This window comes from Triturus cristatus, chromosome 12 (genome assembly GCF_964204655.1).
Source record: "Triturus cristatus chromosome 12, aTriCri1.1, whole genome shotgun sequence".
Lineage (NCBI taxonomy): Eukaryota > Metazoa > Chordata > Amphibia > Caudata > Salamandridae > Triturus > Triturus cristatus.
In genome coordinates, this window is record NC_140595.1 from 695,274,340 (window position 1) to 695,285,751 (window position 11,412).

Consider the following 11,412-nt stretch of genomic DNA (forward strand, 5'->3'; position numbering starts at 1 on the left):
GAGTATCTGCGCCACAGAACAGCACAGGAATGCTACTACATGCTTTAAGTCAGAAAAGAGGTCATTTGCAGGAGCTCATTGAGTGTCAGAACGGAGACAGCAGAATGAAACAAGCATTGGCATAGCCAATAGGTCTTGCTTTTGGGACCTTATAAGTATTTAGTTATGCACATTTACATTTGAGAATCTCATATTCCATGTGTTGCCAAGTAGCAATGTCAGCATGGTGTGGTTTTTGCCAACGATTGAATCTACTTGGTATATAGACCTGGTATATTCTCCATTAAGGTGTATGGTGTCTTGTTTGTCATGTAGTGCCTTGTGCTCGATATTGGCAAACATCATATTCCATGTAGCACAAACATATACCATTGGTTGCACATGGGATTCACCAATGATTGGCTCAGAGTATGTTTACAGCATCTGTTGCTTGTCTCCATGTATATTTTGGGCTCCTGTTTAATGAATTCCCTTACAGATATACGTTCACAAACATTATACTTCATTTTGCACATCTTTGTAACATTTACAGTGCACTGGTTTTCCAACTCCACGCTCCATGTAGATACATAGTGTGTGATGTAGTGATCTAAGCTCAATGTTAGAGACTCTCAAATTCAATGTAGTGCTAATATGTAATGCCATTGGTGTGTGGTTTTTGCCAACACTGAGTATGGGTGAGTTTTAGTTTACCTGTTACCCACCACTAAAAACTGCAATCATAAAGAACATCACTATTTGCATATGCAGAAACTAGGCAAAAGCTTTAGGTTTTTTACATAGTTTTATCCATTTTCCAGAAACCTTAATGGATATCTGTAACACCGGTGCATAAGCATGGACATGGACACTTGTTTTTTACATAATAGCTAAAAAATGGCAGATCAAAAAGGTAGGAAGCCAAAAAAAGGAACAGACTCGCAATACAAATGTTGTGTCTTCAAAATTTGGCCTACTTCTTTAGTGTTTCGAGCTAGAACTTGCCCAGGTCAATTTCTATGTTATTAGGAAAAAACTAGAGCCTGATTTAGATTTCAGCAAACGGGTTACTCCGTTAACAAAGGTGATGGATATCCCATCAGACGAAATATAAACCCTATAATATCCTGATTGGATATTCTTCACCAATGTGATGGAGTAACCCATCTGCCGAAATTTAAATCAGGCCCTTAGTGATGTTCTTTATGATTGCAAACATTAGGTGTGACTAACAGGTAAGCTAAAACTCACCCTAGAAATTCAGCCTCCCACCATTCACCTCGAAACCTAAGAAGATTATCTGTGGCATTCCCCAAGGATCATACCTCTCTCCCACCCTCTTCAACATGTACATGGTCCACCTGTCCAGCAACATCAGATCGCGCAGACTCAACATCATCTCCTTCGCCGATGTCACCCAGCTCATCATCTCTCTGTCAGAAGACCCCTCCACCATCAGAGATCACTTCCACCAACTGGATGAAGCACAACTGTCTCAAGCTTAACATAGACAAGACAGAAATCCTCATCTGCAGGAACAGCACTTCTCCATGGAATGACACATGGTGGCCCACTGAGCTCAGCCCATCCCTTGCCCGAACAGACCACGCCCGCAACCTTGGCATCATTGTGGACAGCAAGCTTTCCATGAAGAAATAGGTAAACACAGCCTCATCCACCTGCTTCTACACCCTACGCATGCTCAGCAAGATCTTCAGGTGGCTCCCAGTCAACAACAGTAAGACCATCATACAGTCCTTCGTCACCAGCAGGCTGGACATATGGGAAAGCACTTTACATAGGAATCACTGCCGGCCTCCTAAAGAGATTAGAGACAATAAAAAACTCAGCAGCCAGACTCATCCTCAACCTCCTCAGAGGAATCTACGTCACACCACACCTTAAGAAGCTACACTTGCTTCCTTTTTAGAAAAGATGCTTGTTCAAGATCTTGACCCACAAATGCAAGGCCCTGCATAGCAAAGGACCAGCTTACATCAACAAATGCTTAACCTTCCACCAACCAACCAGACACCTCAATCCACCTCCCTCTTCCTCACAGAACCCCCCCCCCCCCCCGGATCCACCGAAGCAATAGCAGCAGTCGTTCCTTCTCACACCTGGTGGCCGAAGCTTGGAACGACCTTCCTCAAGACCTGGCTGTTTGAATGAACAGATCACTACGAAGCTAGCAGCAACCACAGAGCCTTGAAACTGTCACAGGTGATTTGACGCTCTTTGCTAATATTTGATTGCTATAGAGGATTTGAGATTCCCTCCCTTACACCAGTGTTGCCTTTCACCAACCAGAAACAAACTGAACATGCGTAAAAGTTGTATTGTGTAGGCCATTCCCAATGAGTGTGTTACAATTGGTCAGGAGGTGGTAAAGGTATTCAAGGTGAAAAAATGGGATTTACTTTGGAGTGAAGTGTCCGCTCTAAAGACACAGGTGCAACTGAGCTTCTGTAATTTATATGGAGAGAGAAAGAACCAGTTTTGTATGGGTTTTTAAATGTTCAGGGGTAATGTAGTGGAAGATTCATGCAGAGGTGCAAGGATTGTCACATAGAAATACAAAGAAGATGTGTGCTATGAGGTATATTGGAGCACAGTACATTTGAGTAATGTTCTAGGATAAGATAAGGGAGAGGCATGACATTTAAGAAGAAGTGTAGGCTTGAGTAAAGGCAGTGAGACATGAGAAAGGACGCTCAATGCAATAATAATTGACGGTAGTTGTGGACACATGTAGTTTGGGATAAAAAAAAGTTTCTAGAGGTTATAAATGTGATCAAAGATGTCAGGTGGGCTAAAGGCTGGCAGAGGATTTGAACAGAGATATTATTGGATGAAATAAGAGATTTCAGTAAATTTGGGCAGATGTTTAGGTTGGGTTACAGGGATGATTAGAAATTTGAGCAGGATTATAATATGAGAGACAAGATGATGGGGAATTTGACTTTAGAAGTACAGCGGAACGACATGAACTACACAAAACCCACACATTCCTGATCAGTAAATTAATTCATAATCCTCCCTCCTTCTCTGTCCCCCAGTATTGTATACTTATTTCAACAGTTAATATTGAGAACAGTGTTGGGAACAATTGCTACCAATGGAACTGTGTAGGGCGGGAATTGTGTATCATTGATGTGTCTGGAGGAATTTATCTAGTTGCAGATTGCATGTTTTGTTGATTATCTGTAAACAGAGATTACTAATACATCTATGCCTTTATTTTAGATGGCCGAAAGAGAATTTTCTTTGTCTGACACCCTCACACAGGACTTCCTGACTTGCAAAATCTGTTTGCAGAAGTTCCAGAAGCCTAAAATCTTACCCTGCTTACACACTTACTGTGAATCATGCTTAGAAAAAATGATTGTGGATGACCGCCTGAGATGTCCTGAGTGCCGAGAAGAAACAGAGGTATTTCAAGGGTCTGGAAGTCTCAAGACAAACTTTTTCATCAATGGCCTACTGGATCTTGTCCATTCCAGTTCAGAGACTGATCTGACCTGTATATTGTGCCCCCTCATCAACAACAGTATAAACCAAAATGCTACCTCTCGTTGCTTGGACTGCTCAGATAATATGTGTCACACTTGTGCTAGTGGGCATAGGTGCTCCCGACTAACCCATGACCATCAAATTGTTGATATCCACGATTACTTGGCTGGCAAGTATGATGTAGAGATTAGAAAACGTCATGCAGTGAAATGCCAAATTCACAAGGGTGAAAACGTACGCTTCCAGTGCAAATCCTGTTGTAGCGTCATCTGCAGAGAATGTCGACTTGATAAGCACCTCAACCATGAGTGCCTGTCCCTCTCAGAAGCTGTAGAAATCCACAAGCCTGTCATTGAGGAACTTCTGAAAGGGGTGGAAGGAAACTTGCAGCTCATTTCCAATGAAAAGACAGCTATGGAGGAGAATTTACAGAAACTTAAGGCACAGGATACCTCTATTAGGCAGATTGTGCAAGAAACCACTTCCAAGGTGATAACACATTTGCTTTGCCATCAACAAGATATTCAGAAGAAACTTGGTGACTTTGTGAAGGAACATGAAAAGGCCTCAGATCTTCTGAGGTCAGATCTAGACTTGCAAGATATGGTAGCTAGGAGCACCATGGCATTTGCTGAGAAGGTTTTGAGTCTAGGGAATGAGATAGAGATTCTGTCATTGGAGAAGATGATCACAGAAAGGCTTCAACAGCTGCAGAACTTCAGATGGAGAGCAGTGCAAGAGGCATCTGCCGGACTGGTCATCTCTGGAGACCTGCACAGTTCGGGCAAATTGTTCCAGCTTTCACTTAGCAGCAGGCAGCAATCTACACATGAAATGGACATGGTTCCTTGCAGCCAACCTGCAACTCAAAAAGGACAAAAAGATTCCATTAGCATTTCACCAACACCCAATTGTCTTATGCCAAAGCCACGATTTTTATGCAGCTTTAGAGTTAAGGTTTCAAGTGATGGGAAAAGGCCCAGGGTAACAGGGATATGCTCTTCTGGCCCACAAGAAATTCTTGTGGCAGATGAAGAAAATAGAATCTTAAAGAGGTTTTCTCTGCAGGGGGAGTTTAAGGGCAAGCTACCAGTCTTCAACAACAAGGCTCCTTGCGGAATTGCTACCTTAGGGAAATATGTAGTCTACTCTGCAGCCTCTAACCTTTGCCTGGTTAATGAAGATGGTGGGATAGTCTGGCAAAAAGTTCTACCAGACACCCAAGCAAACCATGCAATTACGGCAGTGGGCACAAAGCAAGTGGCTGTCAGCATTTCAGGATATGTAGAAGTTTACAATCTAGATGGAGAGCTTGTGAAAAGGATTGTGCCTCAAGATCAGTATGATAGGAAATGTGTGTTTCTCACATGCAACCGGAAGGGACACTTTGTTGCCTCTGATTGGTTTAGAAGAAATGTAATAGTGTTCAATGAAAGTGGCAAGATTATGAGCACTTGTGATGAGAAGGGGTTAGAGGGCCGCCAACCGGGTGCTGTATCTGTGGATGAGGATGGAAACATCTTTGTAACGATTCACGAGACAAGTAAAGTCATTATGTACTCCCCAGATGGCAAATTTCAGGGAGAGTTCCTTAGCACAGTCAATGGAATAGAGAGACCCCGGGTCACTGCTATACTTGACAAAATATATTTTGCTGTTGCTTTAAATAGCGGTACCATCCACATCTTCCGATTCTAACTTTTATTTGCTGGTGTTAATAGGAACTGCTTATGATATAATACAGATGTTTTGTTTCCTTAATTCTGAGTGAAATCTTGATTGGAATTTGATACAATCACTATCCTGATCCTTAAAGACTGGCAGGCGATGAACAGTACAATGATGAATATAATTGTACAAGGCCCAATAATTCACTCTTGAACACATAACAACATAGTGCTGTGATGTCTATTATGACTGTGCATTCAGTGAGCTCGGCTGTGTCTGGGGAAAATGTCAGATCCTTTGAGATGCAACCCTTTGGTCCTGTATTCCCATCATATTGACACAGTGTTCCTCACATATTGAAGTATGTGTATGTAAGTACACGTTTCATGGTGTAAGAACAGTAGCATCAGAATTTGTGGTAGAAGTGTACTCACTTATACAGCGTACTGGCATTACCTTTGTCTCATATTTTATATTAAGGAAGGAGAGCTATATATAATAGGTAAAAATCAATGCAATACCTATGCATTGTATAATAAAACATAGGCACAATGTTTAAAAAAATACAGGTTAATCAGGAAACCTAAACACATCATTATTATATTATACATGCATTTATGTGAAAAAGCAAATGATTTATGATAAAGGTCAGGGTTATAGGTCATGTTTAAAGGTCATTCAGACCTAACGCAATAAGAAATATTAGTGAGCACATGACAAGATCCAATGAGGGCTGTAAAGGCCCATATGATGTGTGTCACTATAAAGGTGGCCAATGTCAACATGACCAATGGTCTAAGTCCTATGTCCAGCTTTTCTTGGTTGATGGTTCATGGAGGTAAAGAACTCCACATACTGAGATACAAAACAGCACAGCAGAATATATGAATTGTATTGTTCAGGAAACATGACCCTCGGTCAAAAACATCAGTGTTATACACACTACCCATCTATAATTCTATACACTTAATGTCTGCTTTGTGCCATTGACAACATCAATTGCGTAAGAACAGTATTGAATCAACTTTAAAACTGAGTCTTCTTGCATTCAAAATTATGATAGTAGAAAAGAAAGTACACTGACAAAAGGAGGGTTTCTTTAGAAAGTTTTGTGGTATTCCAGTTATGTGCGGGGTTCTTAGAATGTGGGGATTTGAATCTGAGGGGCTGGAGAGCAGTGATGGTAAGCTAGTTGAGGTGTTAACTTGAACTTAAATAAAGACTTCTTCAATTAACCTTTGAAAGATTTACAGTGTACTTCCTTACACTGGCGACGAGCGGAGAACCTTTCGACCTCAACAGCTGTGATCGTTCCTCCTAATTTCTTTTTTTTAATGTCAGAATGTCAATATATTGTTAGTGGAGTGGACACTGGCAATGCGATTAATCGGTCATACTTACAGGTCAGTTCAACTAAGGACTGCATTGGTGTTTTCTGGGTGGTGTCTGTAGCGGGAAGTCTAGGAAGGGGATTGCCAAGTCCCGAATCTCCATTTGCGTGGGAGCCCAGCTACCTCCTGGCAGACCTTTATTATCCCTTTGCACGAGGGGCTTGTTCACTTGACTAAATCGTGGCCCAACAAGCATTACCTCATACACCTACCATCACTCACCGAGAGCCACACAGTCACTCACCTTTCTTCCTCATTGCGAGCAGCACGGACACATGACTTTCTTACTCATCACGAGCTACTGAATCCTAAAAGGAAGTCACTTACATGATGTCATTAAATTACGCTCGTGTGGGCACAGTTGTTCATTGAGTTCTACTTTTGGAACCCATTTTTTTCTCTTGGATTCAACATTGGGTACATCGGGCAGAACTTGACGGCCATCTTTTACTCGAACACTTGTGTATCTAACTTTGACTACACTAAACATTTTGTCTGCCTTGCCAGTGAAGCTTTTGGAACTTAACTAGCAAACAGCCAATGCTAATTGGGAACTTGAACAATTTTTCTAATTGTTTTCTGAGCCGGTTTTGCTTATTTTGTATTAGAATTCGGATATTGATTCAAATGCCAGCATAATCAGTTGGAGTCAATTATCACATCTGTTACCAGGGAAAAGTTGAAAAATATATATATTTGTGTTTGTTTTTTAAATGTATTCATTGAAGTGCTTTAATCTCTAATTATTGAGTCTTGTTTTCAGGATATCATTTTTAATATTAAGAAGCAGAATAGCAATGTTCCTCCATTTTTCTTTTCTTCTCCTGGTGAACCAGTACTTCACTGGTCAAAATGGAAAAAAAAACATTAAATCATTATGCCAGAGTATGTGGCGTGTCATTAAGTGCAGAGCACAAGACCTCTTTTCTAATGCATCAATGAGGGCCTGCTGGACAGGAAGTATATGAACATCTTTCTGAAGAAGATGTTTAAGGCTTAAATCAATTTGAACTATGCATTAAGACATTGGATTTGCATTATCTTCCTAAGATTAGAGCTGAGTTAGAGAGGTATCATTTAGGTGAGAGAATGCAAAGATCTAAGGAGTACATAACTTCTTTGTGGAACTTAGCATCAACATGTAATTTTTGCTGATCAATTGAAGAACGTTTAAGAGATCAATTCATGTTAGGCTGTGTTATTAAGAAAGCCAGGGAGGCTTTGTGGCAAACTGAGAGTTTGTCAATGAATGAAGTTCTAATCATTGCTGAAACTCTTGCACATTCTATGGCATGTGTTGACACAATAAGAAATGAATCTTTTCTACAGGAAAGGGGTAACAATGACAGGATCAGAAGTGTGTGAAAACTAAAACATTTAGGAAGGCAACATTTGGAGAGCTTCAGAAAACACAACTTAGATGCTTTTGTTGTAATAGTACCTCTGACTTAGCTTATTAAGAGGATTGCCCAGGTTGGAAATCTATTTGCAAGAAATTTGGTCAAAATGTCATTTTGCAAGTAATTGTACATCTGGGGTGACAAAGGCAAGGTGAGAGAGGTGGAACGTACGTTCAAGGATGATTGCACTGAAATCATTTTGCAAGTGGAAACTAACAATGATGATGAGTCTGTTGAAGAGATACACATTGAAGGTGCACCTGTAAAAATGTTATTTCACTCTGGTGTCAAAGTAATGTTAATAGCAAAAATGTTTTATGACTGAATTGGAAGGAAAAGTGAAACTTTTTTAACCCGAAATAAGACCGAGAGGTTACGGGTGGAGCCTGTCAGGTTAGTCAATGGAGGCACTGAATTTGGTAGAAGAATAACTGCTGGAAAATATATGTTTCCATGAAAGATGATTCGCTTGTTAGCTGGTTCCACTAGAAGGTCTAAGGTTTTATCTTGACCCAAATCAATCACCTTCCATGAGATTGAGAGAACAAGTGACTATTGTAAAAAACCCTCCTTTATTTGTGCCTGTTATGAAAAGGCTTTCCCTTATGTGTTTAAGAAGGAGTTGGCTTGTTTGAGAAACTAGCTCCATTTTATTAAGATCAGGCCTGACTCTATACCGAATGTTAGTATAGTCAGGAAAGTACAGTTGTAAGCAAGGGAAGACGTGGCACCCACATTGGAAAGAATGGAGAAGATTTGAATAATTGAAAAGATTGAAGGGGCTGAATGGTTATCACCTGTGGTTAGGGCACAAAAAGTTAATGGGGAGGTGAGATTGTGTGTTGATTTGTGAGAACTGAACAGATGTGTTATTGTAGATTATTATCCTTTGCCAAACTTAACTGAATGTCTGAGTTCCTTGGGCAATGCAAAACACTTTCTTTGCTGGATCTGACGTCTGCATACCATCTGATTAGTTTGCACCCCTTGTCTCAAAAATGAACATCCTTTGTCATTCCGATGGCACATTTAAGCATGTCAGAATGCCTTTCGGTGAGTGATGGAGGAAGCACTGACAGGTATACCAGGTGTTAAAGTACTTCGGGACAATGTGTTGGTGGTTGGCATTTCCTCCGGTAATATGATGAGCGTTTGCATGAAGTTCTTGCAACACTAGATTTAAGTGGACTCAAACTGAAGTTAGAAAATGCTAATTCAATGTGGAGAGCATAGAATATTTGAGCAATCACAATTCTTCTGATGGAATTAATTCCAAGGATGACCTAGTGAACGCTATTAACGAGATGCCAGTCCCAAATAACAATGAGAAGCTGTTAAAATTTCGCACGGATGGCTGAGTGTTATAGCACATATATACCAAACTTTGCTGAGAAAAGCAAAAATGTGATAAAGTTGTTGGAGGAGGGTGTGGAATTCACACGAAACTGTGGCTCTAAAAGGGAGCATAAATGCTTCAACACTGAATTGAGGAATGCACCTTTCTTAGGCAGTTTGGAGCAAGTTTAAGAAAGTATATTAATGACAAATGCCTGTTCAAAGGGAATAGGAGCTGTTCTCTTGCAAGTGTTTGATGACCAAGAAAAAAAAATCTTGTTCATTTTTTAGAAGTTTGCGAGGTGCAGAGATGATCTACTTAGTCATCGAGAAAGAAGTTTAAGTGTGTATTTGGCAGTGAGGAAGCTAAGGACATTTTTATGGGGTAGTGTCTTTGAGATCAAAATGGACCACAAACTATTAAGAAAAAAAATTCTGTGCATGAGAACTGATGCAGTTTTGAATAGAATTCAGAAGTAGGAGATAGCTTTGCAAGAATATGAATTTAAAATGGTTTATGTTCCCAGTGCAAAAAATGCTCCATATAGCACATTTACACATGTAAGAATGCCCTTCGGTGAGTTATGGAGGAAGTACTGAAAGGAATTTCAGGTGTCAAAATATATCAGGAAAATGTATTGGTGGTTGGCAGTTCCTCCGGGGAACATGATGAGCATGTGCATGAAGTTCTTGCAAGATTGGATCTAAGTGGACTCAAACTGAAGTTAGAAAATGCAAATTCAATGTGTAGAGCATAGGATATTTGGGCAATCACATTTCTTCTGATGGAATTAATTCCAAGGAGGACCTAGTGAATGCTATTAACGAGATGCCAGTCACAAAAAACAATAAGGGACTATTGACATTTCTCAGGATGGCTGAGTGTTATAGCACATTTATATCAAATTTTGCTGAGAAAAGCAAAAATGTGAGAACTTTGTTGAAGAAGGGTATGCAATTCGCATGAGTTTGTGACTCTGAAAGGGAGTACGAGGTCTTGAAGTCAGAATTGAGGAATGCACCTTTCTGAGGCAGGTTGGTGCAAGGTCAAGTAACTATTTTAATGACAAATGCCAATTCACAGAGTTTAGGAGCTGTTCTTAGCATCTTTTACATCAAAACAGACCATTGTAATGTTCATGTGCAAGAGAATTAATGCAGTTTCTAGTAGCATTCACAAGTGAGTGATAGCTTTGCAAGAGCTTGAATTTAAAATGGATTATGTTCCCAGTGCAAAAAATGCTCTAGCAGATTGTGTGTGCCACTTGTGTTGTGAAAGCATGTTAGCAAAGTTGAGCATATTTTTGGTAGTGAAGCCCATGGTGAATAATTGAAAGTGTATGAAGTGACGTGTGGTGCGAAACTTGAGTTTGAGTGGATGAGCAAGTTAAAACATGATCAAATATTACAGCAGGTTATAACTCTGGAGGGTCTAGACAACGTGTACAAAAGAGATAAAAGGGTTCTGGGATGTGAATGAGGGACTTGCTGTAACTAATGGGCTTCTGTTGAGGGAAAGTAGATTCATTCCTACTGCAAGTTTGAGGGATTGCATCATTTTCTTGGTACATGTGAATCGTCTCAGGATTTCTAAAAACTCAAAAGAGGATTCGTAGTGACTGCTGATGGCACGTGATAGACCTAATGGTAGAAAGAAAGGTAAGGGGAAGTGTAGGATTAAACCCATGTGCATTGTAAGTTACCTTCCACTCTATGGAAGGAGATTGTTTTGGACTAGACCCGGGTGCAAAATTCCCCGTATCTCGTGCAGTTTGCAGGATTCTGTCGCTCTGCGGAAGAACGCAGAGTTAATGAATTACACCTTTTGGGCACGAAGCTGAGTTTTTTTTCCCGTTTGTGCGCTCGAGGTTTGTTTTGCCACTCACTCGTGAGCCCCAAGATTCTCTTGGGCCGCTTCGGATGGCGTACAAGACTTCTCGCACCACTAGCAAGCTCCTGCGAGACTTGCACGGCTTCCGGCCACGACAGCACCATTGCAGTGCTGACATCAAACTGAGCGCTCAAGCAGATTTTGTGCTTGAGATACAGCTGAGGGGATTTTCTTCTCTAACTGACCGTTGGAGTTGTTTTTTTGTGCAAGAAACCTTTTATTACACTTTTTTTTC

General features: G+C 40.5%; 1 protein-coding gene across 4 annotated transcripts in view; it reads left to right on the forward strand.

Annotated features, from left to right (window-relative positions):
- TRIM56 (tripartite motif containing 56) overlaps nt 1–7,434 on the forward strand; it is a 132,699-nt gene extending 125,265 nt beyond the window's left edge. For all 4 annotated transcript variants that reach the window (XM_085638054.1, XM_085638053.1, XM_085638051.1 and 1 more), the window contains exon 2: nt 3,226–7,434. In XM_085638054.1, the coding sequence (XP_085494180.1) occupies nt 3,226–5,190 (1,965 nt within the window). In that variant the 3' untranslated portion in view covers nt 5,191–7,434. The remainder of the gene's footprint in view (nt 1–3,225) is intronic.
- Nucleotides 7,435–11,412: the final 3,978 nt, after the last annotated feature.